The 18,114-nt window shown below is 44.2% G+C and overlaps 1 protein-coding gene across 1 annotated transcript; it reads left to right on the top strand.

Annotated features, from left to right (window-relative positions):
* Window positions 1–16,996: 16,996 nt before the first annotated feature.
* Window positions 16,997–17,684, top strand: LOC124656598 (ATP-dependent RNA helicase DBP2-like). The gene is made up of 3 exons (XM_047195311.1): window positions 16,997–17,005; window positions 17,109–17,187; window positions 17,266–17,684. Exons 1-3 carry the CDS (start codon window positions 16,997–16,999, stop codon window positions 17,682–17,684), a joined length of 507 nt encoding a protein of 168 aa, XP_047051267.1.
* Window positions 17,685–18,114: the final 430 nt, after the last annotated feature.

Raw genomic sequence — 18,114 nt, 5'->3', positions numbered from 1 at the left:
GAAGAAACTTCGCCATGAATACTAGAGTAAAGCCTAAGGACATACTTGTCCATATGCTACAGCGGAGCGTGTCTCTCTCCCACAAAGTGAATGCTAGGATCCATTTTATTCAAATAAAACAAAAAACAAAAACAAACCGACGCTCCAAGCAAAGTGCATAAGATGTGACGGAATAAAAATATAGTTTCAGGGGAGGAACCTGATAATGTTGTCGATGAAGAAGGGGATGCCTTGGGCATCCCCAAGCTTAGACGCTTGAGTCTTCTTAAAATATGCAGGGGTGAACCACCGGGGCATCCCCAAGCTTAGAGCTTTCACTCTCCTTGATCATATTGCATCATACTCCTCTCTTGATCCTTGAAAACTTCCTCCACACCAAACTCGAAACAACTCATTAGAGGGTTAGTGCATAATAAAAATTCACATGTTCAGAGGTTACACAATCATTCTTAACACTTCTGGACATTGCATAAAGCTACTGGACATTAATGGATCAAAGAAATTCATCCAACATAGCAAAAGAGGCAATGCAAAATAAAAGACAGAATCTGTCAAAACAGAACAGTCCGTAAAGATGGATTTTATTAGGCCACCAGACTTGCTCAAATGAAAATGCTCAAATTGAATGAAAGTTGCGTACATATCTGAGGATCATGCACGTAAATTGGCTTAATTTTCTGAGCTTCCTACAGGGAGGTAGACCCAGATTCGTGACAGCAAAGAAATCTGGAACTGCGCAGTAATCCAAATCTAGTACTTACTTTACTATCAAAGACTTTACTTGGCACAACAAAACATAAAACTAAGATAAAGAGAGGTTGCTACAGTAGTAAACATCTTCCAAGACACAAATATAAAACAAAAATACTGGAGTAAAAACATGGGTTGTCTCCCATAAGCGCTTTTCTTTAACGCCTTTCAGCTAGGCGCAGAAAGTGTGTATCAAGTAACATCAAGAGATGAAGCATCAACATCATAATTTGTTCTAATAATAGAATCATAAGGTAACTTCATTCTCTTTCTAGGGAAGTGTTCCATACCTTTCTTGAGAGGAAATTGATATTTAATATTACCTTCCTTCATATCAATAATAGCACCAACGGTTCGAAGAAAAGGTCTTCCCAATATAATGGGGCAAGATGCATTGCATTCAATATCCAAGACAACAAAATCAACGGGGACAAGGTTATTGTTAACCATAATATGAACATTATCAACTTTCCCCAAAGGTTTCTTTTTAGCATTATCAGCGAGGTTAACATCCAGATAACAGTTTTTCAATGGTGGCAAGTCAAGCATATCATAGACTTTCTTAGGCATAACAGAAATACTTGCACCAAGATCACATAAAGCATTACAATCAAAATCTTTGACTCTCATTTTAATGATGGGCTCCCAACCATCCTCTAGCTTTCTAGGAATAGAAGTTTCAAGTTTTAGTTTCTCTTCTCTAGCTTTTATGAGAGCATTTGTAATATGTTTTGTGAAAGCCAAGTTTACAGCGCTAGCATTAGGACTTTTAGCAAGTTTTTGTAGAAACTTTATAACTTCACAGATGTGGCAATCATCAAAATCTAAATCATTACAATCTAAAGCAATGGGAATATCATCCCCAAGGTTGGAAAAAATTTCAGCAGTTTTATCACAGGCAGTTTCAGGTAATTTTGCGCGCTTTGCACTAGGAGTAGAAACATTGCCAACACCAATTATTTTACCATTAATAGTAGGAGGTGCAGCAACATGTGAATCATTAGCATTGCTAGTGGTGGTAATAGTCCAAACTTTAGCTACATTTTTCTCTTTAGCTAGTTTTTCATTTTCTTCTCTATCCCACCTAGCACGCAGTTCAGCCATTAATCTTATATTCTCATTAATTCTAACTTGGATGGCATTTGCTGTAGTAACAATTTTATTTTCAATATCCCTATTAGGCATAACTTTCGATTTCAAAAGATCAACATCATAGGCAAGACTATCAACCTTAGAAGCGAGAATATCAATTTTATTGAGCTTTTCCTCAACAGATTTGTTAAAGGCAGTTTGTGTACTAATAAATTCTTTAAGCATAGCTTCAAGTCCAGGGGGTGTATTCCTATTATTGTTGTAAGAATTCCCATAAGAATTAGCATAACCGTTACCATTATTATAAGGATATGGCCCATAGTTATTACTAGAATTGTTCCGATAAGCATTGTTGTTGAAATTATTATTTCTAATGAAGTTTACATCAACATGTTCTTCTTGGGCAACCAATGAAGCTAACGGAACATTATTAGGATCAACATTAGTCCTATCATTCACAAGCATAAACATAATAGCATCAATCTTATCACTCAAGAAAGAGGTTTCTTCAACAGAATTTACCTTCTTACCTTGTGGAGCTCTTTCCGTGTGCCATTCAGAATAATTAACCATCATATTATCAAGGAGCTTTGTTGCTTCACCAAGAGTGATGGACATAAAGGTACCTCCAGCAGCTGAATCCAATAAATTCCGCGAAGAAAAATATAGTCCTGCATAGAAGGTTTGGATGATCATCCAAGTAGTCAGTCCATGGGTTGGGCAATTTTTAACCAAAGATTTCATTCTTTCCCAAGCTTGAGCAACATGTTCATTATCCAATTGTTTAAAATTCATTATGCTACTCCTCAAAGATATAATTTTAGCAGGGGGATAATATCTACCAATAAAAGCATCCTTGCATTTAGTCCATGAATCAATACTATTCTTAGGCGAGAGATAGCAACCAATCTTTAGCTCTTCCTCTTAATGAGAAAGGAAACAATTTTAATTTTATAATGTCACCATCTACATCTTTATACTTTTGCATTTCACATAGTTCAACAAAATTATTGAGATGGGCAACGGCATCATCGGAACTAACACCGAGAAAATTGCTCTCGCATAACAAGATTCGATAAAGCAGGTTTAATTTCAAAGAATTCTGCTGTAGTAGCGAGGTGGAGCAATAGGTGTGCATAAGAAATCATTATTATTTGTGCTAGTGAAGTCACACAACTTAGTATTTTCAGGGGTGGCCATTTTAGCAGTAGTAAATAAAACAAACTAGATAAAGTAAATGCAAGTAACTAATTTTTTTGTGTTTTTGATATAGCAAACAAGACGAGTAAATAAAGTAAAACTAGCAACTAATTTTTTTGTGTTTTGATATAATGCAGCAAACAAAGTAGTAAATAAAATAAAGCAAGACAAAAACAAAGTAAAGAGGTTGGGAAGTGGAGACTCCCCTTGCGGCGTGTCTTGATCTCCCGGCAACGGCGCCGAGAAAATATGCTTGATGGCGTGTAACTCACACGTTCGTTGGGAACCCCAAGAGGAATGTATGATGCGCACAGCGGCAAGTTTTCCCTCAGAAAGAAACCAAGGTTTATCAAACCAGGAGGAGCCAAGAAGCACGTTGAAGGTTGATGGCGGCGGGATGTAGTGCGGCGCAACACCAGAGATTCCGGCGCCAACGTGGAACCTGCACAACACAACCAAAATACTTTGCCCCAACGAAACAGTGAGGTTGTCAATCTCACCGGCTTGCTGTAACAAAGGATTAACCGTATTGTGTGGATTGTTTGCAGAGAAAATAGTAAAAACAAGTATTGCAGCAGATTTGTATTTCAGTATAAAAGAATGGACCGGGGTCCACAGTTCACTAGAGGTGTCTCTCCCATAAGATAAAAGCATGTTGGGTGAACAAATTACGGTCGGGCAATTGACAAATAGAGAGGGCATAACAATGCACATACATGACATGATAAGTATAATGAGATTTAATTGGGCATTACGACAAAGTACATAGACCGCCATCCAACTGCATCTATGCCTAAAAAGTCCACCTTCGAGGTTATCATCCGAACCCCTTCCGGTATTAAGTTGCAAAGCAACGAGACAATTGCATTAAGTATGGTGCGTAATGTAATCAACAACTACATCCTTAGACATAGCATCAATGTTTTATCCCTAGTGGCAACAGACACAGCACAACCTTAGAACTTTGCATCCTTTGTCCCAGGTATCAATGCAGGCATGAACCCACTATCAAGCATAAATATTCCCTCTTGGAGTTAAGAGCAAAAACTTGGCCAGAGCCTCTACTAATAACGGGGAGCATGCAAGATCATAAACAACACATAGGTAATAACTTGATAATTAACATAACATGGTATTCTCTATCCATCGGATCCCGACAAACACAACATATAGCATTACAGATAGATGATCTTGATCATGTTAGGCAGCTCACAAGATCCAACAATGAAGCTCAATGAGGAGAAGACAACCATCTAGCTATCGCTATGGACCCATAGTCCGAGGGGTGAACAACTCACTCATCACTCCGGAGGCGACCATGGCGGTGAAGAGTCCTCCGGGAGATGAATCCCCTCTCCGGCGAGGTGCCGGAGGAGATCTCCAGAATCCCCGAGATGGGATTGGCGGCGGCGGCATCTCGGTAAGGTTTTCCGTATCGTGGTTCTTCGCCTCGGGGGTTTCGCGACGGAGGCTTTAAGTAGGCGGAAGGGCAACGTGGGGGGCCACACGAGGGCCCCACACCACGGGTCGGCGCGGCCAAGGCCTGGGCCGCGCCGCCCTATGGTGGCGGCCCCTCGTGGCCCCACTTCGACTCCTCTTCGGTCTTCCGGAAGCTTCGTGGCAAAATAGGACCCTGGGTTTTGATTTCGTCCAATTCGAGAATATTTCGTTACTAGGATTTACGAAACCAAAAACAGCGGAAAACGACAAGCGGCTCTTCGGCATCTTGTTAATAGGTTAGTTCCAGAAAATGCACGAATATGACATAAAGTGTGCATAAAACATGTAGGTATCATCAATAATATGGCATGGAACATAAGAAATTATCGATACGTCGGAGACGTATCAGCTGCCAAAGACACTCTCTTCCAAAACAGAGTGCACAAACTGGGGTGCTTATCTTCGACGCCACATGAAAAACAAAGGCCCTGTAACAGAGAAAGAACACACGGCCTTCCTGAATTTCTGGTTGGAACACTTCATATTATGTGGCCCTTCACTTGCTCCAACCAAGAATTACCTTTCCTTGGCCTATGAACTTGCCAGAGGCACCCAGCTTGGCATTGGCAAACTATTCCTTGGAGAGGTCTATCGATATCTCCAACTAATGTCTGTCAAACTGTTTTCCCAAAAGACAGTCAAAACAGGAGGTCCCTGGTGGTTTATTCAGCTATGGGCTCAGTTGTATTTCCAGAACCATGTCCCAAACTTTCCACCTTTGGCCACTTGCACCTTTCCAGACACTAGCGGGAAGCCAATCCGGTGCACTAGCTATGGCCAAGCTCTATATAGCCTTCCAGGTAGTAAACTGACCCTCAAGGAAGCATTGGAGTGGTTCGAGAATTTTCTACCAAGGCCTGGACAATCCTCTCTTCTTTCCTTATACGGAGTGTGAAAATTTTGAAAATCCAGTTTCCTTCAGGCTAGACAGCTTTGCCGATGACGCCAGCACCCGGAAATTGTATTCCATCATGATCCGTCCCTGCTTCCTTCCAGTTGGCATGAGCACGTCAAACAGGGTCATCAAACCTGGTTATGAGTCTTATCAGCCGGTCGTAGCAGCCCGGCAGTTTGGTCTTGGGCAGGTATCTCCCCACTTCTTCCTCCACCACTTGACAGAGAGCAGAGCTGAGCTGCCCGATGTCCTCACCCGATCGGAGGTGTTACTCTTTCTTTGATGCTCTAGCCATCCTAGTTCCTCACAACCTCTCTTTTACCTCATCAACCGATGGTTTTGAGACCTGGTGGTCAATGTGGAAGACTCATGCCTTCAGGAGAGCTCTGGGACCGTTGCTGAAACAACTTGACGCTAAATATGATATCCCTGCAGAACAGGTACCACTGCTCACAAATTTCCTTGAAGTGGCTTACAATGATTTTTATAACCTTGCTCTGTCTCCTTGCAGCAACAAGACGGTCCAGAACCTGTACATGATGACGGCTCCCCCTTCAGATTCCTCCCACCAGCTCCGGTGGTCCTCTTCTGCAAAAACTCACCACCCTTGAAAAAGGTTGTAATGCGGAGCCGGCCGATTTCACCAAAATCGGCTTCCAAGAGCAGATGTATCTTACGGGCCAGCTGCCCCCGAGCCTCGGTCAAGGCGAGAACAGCGGTGAGGAAAGTAGCTGCCGGGAAGACCTTGAAGCGCCAAAACCCTACTCCGGCTCAAGAAAGTTTGCACGTAAGCTGATCCATGCCTTGGCCGATTTCATCTATCCTTCTAGGCTTACGCAACATGCTTGTATTTCTTTTACGAGGCCTCTCCGAAGAAAACTCCAGCGAGGAGACACGGTCCAGTCGAAGGGACTCGAGCTCGGGCAACTCTGGGAAAACCACCACGCAGAGCCAGCCAGACTCGCCACCATCGGCTTCCAAGAAAAGGTCAGCTCCTGAACCTGCTGCTTCCGAAGCTCCAACCAAATCAGGGCAGGGCGGTCTACGCACAAAGAGCCGATGCATCAAGAGAGCTCGCAAAGAACCGCACACCTCTTCATTAAACCAGGAGATTTTGAATGTAATTACCCTCCATACTCTCCTTGGCTCATATTTCATGCTAACCCATTGTTGTTCTCATCGGCTAACCACTTCCTTTGCAGACTGATGACACCTCTAGTGGGGAAGTCGAGGAGGTATCGATGCCATCCGCCACCCTGGACCTAGCAACTTCTAAAAGTGTAGGCGACAAGGTTGCCGACTTGGCCAAGCCCACGGCGAAACACAAGAGCCGATCACCTCTTCATCGGCTGTTCCTCTGGTCTTAGGAGAGGTACACTCCCTTCCCTTAGCTCTACCCTTCTCTTTCGCTGTATACTGACGTTGTTCTTGTTGTTTGTCAGGGTTATGACCTCTCAAGCTTGCTGACGTTCGACCCTGAATCCATCGAACCAGCTACTTCTAAAGCAAGTGAAGAGTCAGGACCCAGCGCTACACATGGTCAACTCCAGCATCTCAAGGCTCTGCTCTCCTCCTCAATTGAGACATTGGTTGAAGACCCCGAGGAAGTGAAGAGCGTTCTTGAAGACATCCAGCCTCATCTCCCGGTGACGTTGCGGGTGAAACTACGGCCATTTGTGACTGCTGTACGCCTACCAGGTCAAGGGTGAAATTGGCTCGTCAGAGAATCGACCTACGCCACACCCAGCTTCCGTTGAAAGCCGATATTGCAGACAAATGTCAGCGGCTTAATGAGAAAAAGGCAGCTTTGGACGCCAAAACTGACACCTCTGTCAGCACTGCTGAACTTGAGACCTTGCGAAAGGAGTTGGAAGACCTTGAAGAGAGGGTCCGGGCAACCAAACAGCTCATCCAAGATAAGGAAGCTCTTGTTGCCCACTCCCACGAGGAAGCAGAAGGCCTCAAAACTGAACTGAAGACTGATCTGGCTAAAATACGCGCCCTGAACAAGCAGCTGGTGACAGGCAAGGACGAAGAGGATGAGGCCGAGATCGCCGAGGTGGATCGTGTTCGTGCTGACGCCCTCCATGCCCTTGAGGCATTCCTTCAGTAGAGCCTCTCTATGTAACCTGATAACTGCTCAATTGAGTTTGTACCTTGAGGCATTCCTTCAGTAGAGCCTCTCTATGTAACCTGATAACTGCTCAATTGAGTTTGTACCTTGAGGCATTCCTTCAGTAGAGCCTCTCTATGTAACCTGATAACTGCTCAATTGAGTTTGTACCTCTAGAGTCGATAGCTGTGCATCGGCTTTTTAGTTCTAAAGTCGATGTCAGTGCATCGGCTGTACTTGTATCCTGTTGTTCTGTATATTTTTTTTTACTGGCCGATTTCGTGCATCGGCCCCATATTTAATTGTACGTTATTCCATATTAGGTGTCCCCCGAGCCGAATCTTTCAAGTAATTGAAGATATCGGCTCTCCAGTTATCGGATTCCAGGAACTGTACTTGAACATCGGTCGGGTTTCTGTCGACGAATGTTGGTCGTGGCTTATCCCCAGGACCAATGTCAATCTCTTCTAGCTCATCAGCCGATGTAAACCCATACCCTAGCTTTCCGTCGCCTGCTAGATCGATGCTGAACACAGGCAAAACGTATGGCAAGGATAATTTTGGCCGATTGCTGGAATCGGCCTCCTTTTTGATTGCATTGCTCAATGAAGGTTTATAACTTATCTGTGCTCCACTACGGGAGGGAGTCGCCCTGCTACGACCACGTGACATGCTTGAGGTGAGATCATTACTTTTTTATTTTTTGGGGCCGATCGCAGGGATCGGCCTTGCCACGTACGTCGGTTGGTGTTGCTCGTGCTACTCTGTCAGGCCGGTGGATAAGACCAGCCTCACCCCGTTTTTTGTAACTTCGATGCGCTCACAGCCGTCCAAACTGACTCCGGAGAGCGGCTCTTGGTCTCCCGCGTCCCAAATATTCATGCCGGCTATTGAGACCTCAATCGAGTCGTCTGCATGCATGAACGACCTCCACTTCATCTTCATCCCATTGTATCAGGCACTGGTGCATCGTAGATGGAATGCAGCAGTTGGCGTGAATCCAATCCCTCCCTAGCAGGACAGCGTAGGTGCTCTTGCTGTCGACGATGAAGAATGATGTAGGGATGGTCTTTCGGCCTACTGTTAAATCCACGTTCAAAACGCCTTGCGTCTCTGATGCTTGGCCGTTGAAGTCGCTTAGTGTGATGTTGGTTTTGATCAGATCTGCGTTAGAGCGTCCCAAACGCCATAACATGGAGTATGACATTATGTTGACTGCCGCTCCCGTGTCAACCAACATCTTGCCAACGGGCTGCCCATTGATATAACCTTTTAGGTACAGGGCCTTCAAATGTTTGTAGCCCTTCTTCCGTGGCTTTTCAAAGATAACTGGCCGTGGACCGCAGTCAAACTGTGCTATCGGCACTTCTTCAGTTCCTGGAGCTCGAAACTCCGACGGAAGTATGAACACCATATTTGTGCCAGCCGATGTACCCACATCGGCTTTTACTTGCTTGGGACGCCATTCTTTCTTCTGTGGACGACTCTCCTCGTCCAAAGTTTGCTGAATCTTCACGGCCAGATCGGGCCGAGCTTTCCTCAACGTGTGCAGGTATTGCGCCTCGGCTTGCTCCAAGCTACGTAGCCGCTGAACCCTACGCTTTTGGGAGTGGCTGAGTCCATCAGGACACCACCTTGGCCGGTGATATCTATCCTCTTCTTCATTTTCTGACTCCTCAAAGTCTTCATCTTGAGATGACTCAGCTCGTTTGTTCTGTGGTGGGAGAGGCCCTAGACGCTTGAAAACTGAAACTTCTCCTGCGTCCTTCTTCTGCCGTCTACACTCCGGGCAGTTGTCGATCGTGGGTAATCGGCTCATTCCTGAATCCCAGCAGTGCTTAAAGAAAGGACAGTCCCAGTGTCTATCCATGTCCTCCTGCTCTCTTGATCTCCCTTTAGCGCGGCGCTCATATCCTTCGTCGTCTCTATCATACCGACGATATCTTCCATTGTCTACGTCAGACCGATGATGTCCTTCGTCTTCTCTATCGTACCGCCGACGTCGGTCGTACTGACGCTCATATTTGTTAAGGAGATGCGTGGAGAGTGGTCGTTGATATCGCACGCTTCTCACTCGTTCCTCGGTGAGGTACCGTCTGTCATCATATCGGGGCCGGTCGCGTGGGCCGGCCTCCTCCTTTTCCTTGCCACGGGAGTGACTGCTTTCTTCTTTATCCTTGCCACGGTGGTGCACGGGCCCTGCCATGTTAACATCAAATGAGAAACCTGGCCGATGCCTCGTGGAGTGATTGATTCCAACCATGTTGACGCCAGGAAACGGGTGGGTGTCCACTTTCATGGCAAACTGGCCGAGGATCAAACGGCCTTGTTCTATCGCCGTTTGAATCTGCCGACGTAACTCTTTGCAGTCATTGGTGATATGGGTGAACGAATGATGCCACTTGCAGTACGGTCTCCCGTTCATCTCTTGCGCCGTAGGGATTTTGTGGCCTTCGGCTAACTTCAGCTGTTTTTCCTTAAGCAATAAATCGAATATCTGCTCAGCCTTGCTTACATCGAAGTCAAACCCCTTTGGAGGCCCTTGTGGTTTCACCCATTTGCAGGACACGGGAACTGCCCCCCGAGTCCATTCAGCCACGGCCACTTCCTGGTCTTCTGCAGAATCCTCAACTTCTTCTGTCTCGACCAGGCCGATCGGACGCTTGAACTTGTCTTGGTACAGTTCTAGGTGGCGCTGCTCATACAAAGTTAATTTCTGGACCATGTGCGCCAGTGAACTGTAATTTACTTGGAAAGCCAGATCTTTGATCAGCGCTGCGAGGCCCAACATTGCCAGCTCGACTGCTTCCTTCTCACTTAGACGAGCCGAATAACATCGGTTCTTAACGATCTGGCATACGTTGGATGTACTCCGACACTGTTTCTCCGCGTCTTTGCCGTACCTGTGCCAGATCGGCAATGCCAGCCTAGGTAGCCTCTGAGTGATATTGGACATGAAACTGCTCTTCCAGTTGCTTCCACGTCCGGACTGAGTTTGGTAGCAACGAGGTGTACCACCCAAAAGCCGATCCCGTGAGAGATTGCGCGAAAAACCTCACACGTAGCGGATCTGATGCTGAAATCATGCCCAAGCTCGTGCCAAATATCGGCTTACGTGCTCGATCGAGCTAGACCCTTCTGATCCATTGAACTTTGAGAACTCAGGGAGCCGATACTTGGGTGGTAGTGGGATCAAATCGTACTCGTCGGGGTACGGCTTGGAATAGCCGATTGTTTTCCTCTTTGGCGGGATGCCGAACTGGTCTCTCAAGATGGTACTGATTTGTTCCACGGTATGAGCTGCAGGGACCAAGCTTTCATGACTCGTTCCGGTGGCATACTTAGCTAGCCACGCCTGTTTATCGGCGTCTGCTCCAGAAATCCATGCCGGTGCAATCTGGTTCGTGCGCATCAAGTTATTACAGTCCGGCACGTATGTGCACACGTAACCATGTGGGATCTCTTTAGGCGGCTCATAGAGGAATTGGCAATCGCCAGTATCTCCTCCAACCTTGTAGACGACGTACGCCGGCGAGCCCTGCGGCTCTGGAGCTGCAAGTGCGAACGGTAGCTGCGGTCTAGTCTGGAACGGTATCTCCCCATGATGCGTCCCCAAGGCAGGTCCTGACGGAGAGTACTGATGCTTCATGATTTCCTGAACCACGCGAACCGCAATGCGCTCGAAGGAGTTCACCAGGCTCTCAGAATAACGGTGTATAGAATGAGCCACCATGTAATTGACTTCCTGGCGCAGAGCTCTGGTGCGTTCCTCTGAAGGGCAGACAGATCTACTTCATCGAGAACACCTTCGGGTGAGAACCCTTTCCACCTGATACCATGTGAACGGGTCTTCGTGAAAGAGCCGATGAGATCGGATTCGAAGACGGCTTTAACCTCATCATATTTCTTCTTGTGCTCCTCAGGTAGATCTTGGTACGTGACTGGTTCCTCCGCCATGTCAGCTGCAGATTTTGACATAGCTGCTGCAGATGTCGACGTAGTTGTTGTTGATTGTCCCACCGGGCGTGCCAGAATGTGTTGCCTGCCAAAACCCACCGGCGAGCACCGACGAGCAACACGGAGAGCCGGGAGGCTCCCAGGACTGCTGGAGGGCCCTGGTCCCTCGGGCGACGGCCCGCAATGCTCCGGCACACGTCCTGGAGGTGCAAGGGCGTGCCACCTGACCTATACCTGGTCAGGAAGGTGATGGATTGCTTCAATTAGTTTCCTGCATGGCAAACACGTAAACATTAAATACAAGCCCCGATCGGCTCTTAGGTTATCCTGTGAATAGGCTCAAAGAGCCGATTGCCCCATGATTCACGTTGGATTTACAATGACATGGGGATCCTGCTTTATCAATACAAAGTTAAACCAATCTACGACAGTTTAGGGTTTTCACCGCATAACCGGAACATCCTACGCGTAGTTGAGCCTAGCGAGATACAAAAGATGATGGAAAACTAGTCCTAAAAGAGGCCTAAAAACCAACATGAAGTCGATTCCCGGAACAATCCCTTCTAGGATCAGCAAACCACACCTTATGCACTACCGGATCATTCAACCCGTTTGCAAGGCCTAACCATGCGAGATATCAAACTAATCCTTGGAGAACAAGGAACAACTATAACGAGATCGGATCTACTAAATAAAGATTAAGCAAGATGCTGCCCTTACACCCAAGATAGGTGCAAGGGCAGCTAGATATTGTGCTAAACAAGCATATCATAAAAGCATCGATGTCAGCCCCAAAACATCCACGATAAGGGTGTTGCTCGCCATCAAAAAAGCTTCAGCACGAGAAACACCAGCAGCGAATAAACAGATACTGCCTAGATCGCAAGGTGCGATCTAGGCAGCATGACGCTTACCCGGAAGAAACCCTCGAAACAAGGGGTGGCGATGCGCCTGGATTGGTTTGTTGTGAACGTGATCGTCCTCCTTTCTCAATAACCCTAGGTACATATTTATAGTCCAGTAGACTTTCTAATTTGGGAATAAACCTAACCGTGTACGAGCTAAACTCTATCTCTTAATTCTAACAAAGTCTACCATAATGTACAAATACAAGGGCAACCTAGCCCAAACTCTCGTACAAGGCCGATTCGGAAATATTCTTCGTGCACATCCTTTAAGCTCATCTCAATCACGGCCCATCTCTTGGTCTGGTCAAAATCTGGTGATAACACCTACATGGGCTTTTTTTCCTTTTTTCTGAAAGGAAAACTCTTCGTATCAGGCGCAAAAGATCGGTCGTCCCGATCGCACCTTGTCTGGCCCCGTTTTGGGCCACCATCCATGCACGCTCGCGGCCCATCACCACCATGACCAGCTATGCTGAAGCCCACCACCACCAAGGCTAGCTGCGGTGAAGCCCACCACCACCCAGGCACCAGAAATATGCATCCATGTTTCTATTATAGAATGATATGGAAAGCACCAGTTTTTTCTCGATGTTGTATACCTTATTTATTTTTGTAACTAACGCATCACAAGATTTGTAGTAAAAACACACGCGGGATTTTGTAATGTCCGCCTAGGTGTTTGCCACAAGTTTGTGGGTTTTGTTGTATTTGTTTGTGTTTTTTCGTTGAAATAGTTGGTGATTTTTACTGTCATTCAATTTGTACATAAAATATTGTTAACCACTTTTCCATCGCTAAAAACATATGGTTTTTTTTGTTGTAATAGTCTACGATTTTTTGTTGGAATTGATAGCGAATATTGTTGTAAACAAACTCGTAGGAATATATTTATTGTTTAACAACTTTGTTCGTAACATTACTTTTTAAAATTTTGAAGCGCATATTTTGGAATATTTTCACATAAATTTTATAGCGAAAGCAGGTCAGAGATGTTGTAATCTTTTACTTGGCCGTTTGTCATAAGTTTGTGGTTTTTATTGTAAACAGCTATATTTTTATGTTAACATAGTTGGTGGTTTTTGTTGTAACTAAATATGTAGCAAATTTGTTATTGCTTAACAAATTTTTCATAGCCACAAACACATGTGTTTTTTTTGTAGTAATAGTTTTTGACTTTTATTGTAATTTGCTACCGATTTTTATTTAACCATATTTTATAACATTACTTTTTAAAATTTTGTTGTGAAGATTTTGTTGTAATACTAAATATTTTTTATAAGCAGAGTGAGAGTTTTTTTTGTAATACTCAGCTGTCATAGGGGTGGCATTTTTGTAAATATTGAGAAGATTGGGCCTAGACAGATGTACCTTTTCGGTTTAATTGGTGAAGGAAAGGACTGCGGGTTGAGTTTCTAAAAACTAGGGGGTAAAACACAAAAATCACATCGCGATTGATTCTGGACGTTGGATCATGATCGGAGGGTGCGGAGGACGACCGATTTTTTGGCTGGTTATCAGCCGATCGATGCTGAGCGCTTCCCTTTCTGAAACTGGATCCATCTCCAGTAGTGAGACTGAGAGTAACAATAAAAGTTGTGCTTTGGTAAAGGTATTCTTTACCCTAAAAAGAAAGGTAAAGGTATTCTTTGTAAAAAACAAATCTTCAGTTTATTCCTGCGATGGCCGTACCAAATGAAAAAAAATCCACTAGTTGTCAAAAATAAATAAGTTTCAAGCTAGTAAAAAATTCTAACAAGGACAATTGAGGTATGAATAACCTCTGCATGTTCTTTTTACATTCATCCCTCATCTCGAACTTGCTCATAGACATTGTAGATGTTCAAAATAAAACATAATCTAACACTAATGAAATTCTGATTATGTATGAACACTTAGATGAAAAGATTGAACACTTAGCATGATTTGACAATTGGAATGTAGCCACATAATAAGAGTCTATGACATGCCTCCCTCGCTCTGCTTGGATACCATCTGTCTTAAAGGAGGAGGCGAGACACTCCTGCCTCCCGGCGCTTGGCTGAACACCTTAATGGGATAGATTTCATATGTACTAATCTATGATTGCAACAAGGTAGAGAGACCACCAGGAACAAAGAGAAATAGAAATAGCGACAATAGATCACCTACCAACAAGGTTAATTTTGAATTAGCCATCAAATCAATATGTTTTAATTATGATATTTGAAAAAATATTATTGAGAGGAAGTTATTGCAACTTTACCAAAATAAATTGATTCAATTTTATATGGTCCAGCCACACTGCATGCCACGCTGTTATACGTGTATGGTGTTGTTGCCCAGTTTAGCATAATAGAAGTAACATGTCATGTAATTATTATGTGTGTGGTGCAATGGTTCTTATGTTTTCGGTATTTTAAAATAGAGCATGAGCTTCACTTATAAGTAGCTCTCCCACAAGCTTGTCTAAGCAACAAGTGACTAAATATGTGCAGTGCTTTGAAATTTTGAGAAATTTGGATTGTCCCCTATAGTCCTATGCATACATGGGCTGAAATTTTGCAAAACGAACTGCACGGTTGTTATCACAAGTCCAAAACAGATTGACGATTAATCTAAACACTCTAGTAGTGACTACTTACCGGCATAGTTCTGGCCATAAGATACTAGTTAGTGTGTTCACTATGAGACCACTATGTGTGAACTCATCTATTCATGACAACATGCTAGCTTAGCATTGGTTTTGTTAGAGTCTCGGTAATGATGTACTTGTGTTTGGAGATCATTCAATTAATTGTTGCAAACAAATCAGCGAATAATAGTACTCACCAGTCTATGTATACAAGACCACTTTGTATTTTGTGTCTGAATTTAGCTAAGGATTTAACCAATAATATGTGAGTTATATGTCACCAAAAGCATATAATCGGAAACTTCAAACTTCTTTCATGTGTGAATCGAATGATAAAAAAATAGTGACATGTAACTCACTTTTAGTTGGTAAATTTAGTGACCAAAATTTAGACCTAAAATATAAAGTGGTATTGTATAGAGAGATGAAGGAAGCATGCGGTCAAATACTCCTCGATCTATTTTGGAATATGCCACCTTAAAAAATTAATGTTTTATAAATTTTTCACCTTAAATTTGTTTTTTAATTATATTTGTCTTTCTGTGTATGTCTTCTGAATTTTAACAAGGAATAAGTAGACTGCATCGTGAAATATATCATACCTTCAACATGTTTTCTAATAACCGGTTGGGACGTCATGAACTATTTCATTCTTCAACTTCTGGAGCAAATCCTTCGGATCTTGTCAAGCATACAAATATGATAAGAAAAGTATGATCTATGGTGACCAGTTATAGAATGGCATCAAAACTTTGGGTCCGGCACTCTGGACTGACCTTACCGTATCCACCAACTTGTAGTTTTTCCTATGCATATCTCTTTCATCTCCTTGAATGGCAGAGGACAAGTATGTCGCTAACTAGAGAAATTCGTACACAGGATCCAAATCACAGCATAATAATATAGCACTTAACATGCCACTCAACCACCCAACACACTTGTCACTACATATACATGAAACACTTCTCTCGGCAATCAAGGACGAAAGGTCAAGTAATCACAACAACGACAGAAAACAATAAATAGTTCCATGATGAGCTAATAACCAGGGCACGTAGGACCCTCGTTCTACGATAAGCTCTACACAACAAATCGGAAGTGCATGCCAGCAGAGCTGACAGGGAGATATTTTTAGTTTCTCTCTCTAACCTTGTCACTTACTTGCTGGGAATTCAGAAAACATAGAGATCTAGTAATGGGTTAACGTTGTGTGAGTGGTCACGTTAGGGATCCCGGTGGCAATACACTCTAGATGAATAGTAAATTATTGAAATTATAAAATTTTGACTTCATCCTTTATGTGCATAGAGAAAATTTACATGTTCACTTTTTTACATATTAAAGTTTTTCAGAGAAAATTTACATGTACACTTGGGACATAGAGACATACTGTATTTTTTTCCGGACTTTTCCCTTAAAAAATCCAGACCCTTTTACATTTGAAACTTCATTTGTTTCACCCGAAAGCATATGCAATTAGAGGTCTTTTTCAAATGTCCGTTTTGTGAGGCTGTTTAATTTGCTTGACAGGTCTTTGGTTTGGACCAAATGTTTGTGTGGAAACTTGTGGCACCGACCAGAGCCTACCAGCGACTCGTTCAGTGTTGAGTTTCCAGGAACAGCATCGCCGGCTGCATAGTGAGCTGGGGGTATTTGGCTTTGGCACAGTGCCTGCAGGCATGTCAATCATACTCACAATAGATTAAGCAATTGCAGTATTTGATTGGCTGATTAGTAGTTTGTTTCATTTGCCAGCTCTCTCTCTCTCTAGAGCCTTCCCCGCTGCTTCCCATCCCCCTCCCTCCTTTTATCTGGCCCTGCCAGCCTATAAATAGGCCAGAATATCTTGTTGCTGATAAGAGGTAGCTCATCTTGCATTGTAAAATTGCACAAGCCAACTCTCGTAGCATCATCCTGTAGTCAAGCTAGAAAGGACTACAACTCGTAAGAGATATTACCGTCCAAGCAAGATGGTTAAGGTTGGTCGCGCTCTAACCAGTTTAGCTTGTCGTGCTCTGGGACTAGCAGTGTTCTGCTCTAATTTAGTGTATCGATCTGAATCTGTTTTGCTCTTTGTCGCAGCAAAAGATTGTTCTCAAGTTGCCGTTGGATGGCGAGAGGAACAAGAGGAAGGCCTTCAAGGCCGCTGTTGGCATGGCAGGTATGTGGACAAAGCCCATTCATCATATCTTCTTCTCTTTGCGAGTTCTTACAAAGAGGCGCTGAATCCTATATGCAGGTGTGACATCCGCCACGATGGAGGGGGACAAGATCATCATCGTGGGCGACGGCATCGACACTATCGCGCTGACGAGGATGCTCCGTCGTAGCCTAGGCGGCGCCGAGCTCATCAGCGTGTCTTCTGGCGATGACAAGAGGAAAGACGGCTACGGGTATGGGGGAGAAAAGAACGGCTATGGATACAGCGGGGAAAAGAACGGCTATGGATACGGCGGGGAAAAGAACGGCTATGGGGGAGGTGGCGGTGGCGGTGGCAAGGACTCCAAGGGTGGCGGCGGCTACCATCAGAACGCGGTGGTGCCGATGCAGTACCCCGCGTACCATCAGTACAACGCCATGCCGTCTTACCCTGCCTACTCCTACCCTGCTCATGCTTATCAGCAACAAGAACAGGATCCCGGATGCAGCATAATGTAGGTGCCTAGACGAGAAGAGCTGGGGCAGATTCGAAAAAAAAAAGACTCAATGCTCAAGTTAAGGACATGCTAGAAAGCCTGAACTGATCAAGCGAACCACAATGAGGCCACAGATGTGTTGGATGCTTGAGCTGGCTGGCTGCATGTATGCAGTTTATGACTTTATGTACATATAGCTTGTAAAATTATCAGTAGTGCTCGTTTGTAAGTTCAGGATTTCAGTTTAGAGTGTACTACTTCCTGCACGATTGGAAGGGCTGGAAGCAATAAAAAAGGAAGGGAGGGGATCGGAAATTCAATTCAGCTCCCCCGTGCCTATGCTCTCTCTACCAAAAAAAAATTTATTTCGAAGTGTCCAAATTTTTTGACAAAAATTTCTGCATGTACATCTTCATAATACATGTGTGTTCGTCAAGTTTCACAAAAAACCT

This window comes from Lolium rigidum, chromosome 5 (genome assembly GCF_022539505.1).
Source record: "Lolium rigidum isolate FL_2022 chromosome 5, APGP_CSIRO_Lrig_0.1, whole genome shotgun sequence".
Taxonomy (NCBI): Eukaryota; Viridiplantae; Streptophyta; class Magnoliopsida; order Poales; family Poaceae; genus Lolium; species Lolium rigidum.
Note: the sequence above shows the minus strand (reverse complement) of the source record. Positions and strands in the feature narration are given on the sequence as shown.

Bases quoted from the DNA above. Each gene is read 5' to 3' on its own strand.
- LOC124656598 (XM_047195311.1), top strand. The intron at 17,188-17,265 runs GTATGTGGACAA...TCCTATATGCAG, and splicing joins GGCCGCTGTTGGCATGGCAG to GTGTGACATCCGCCACGATG.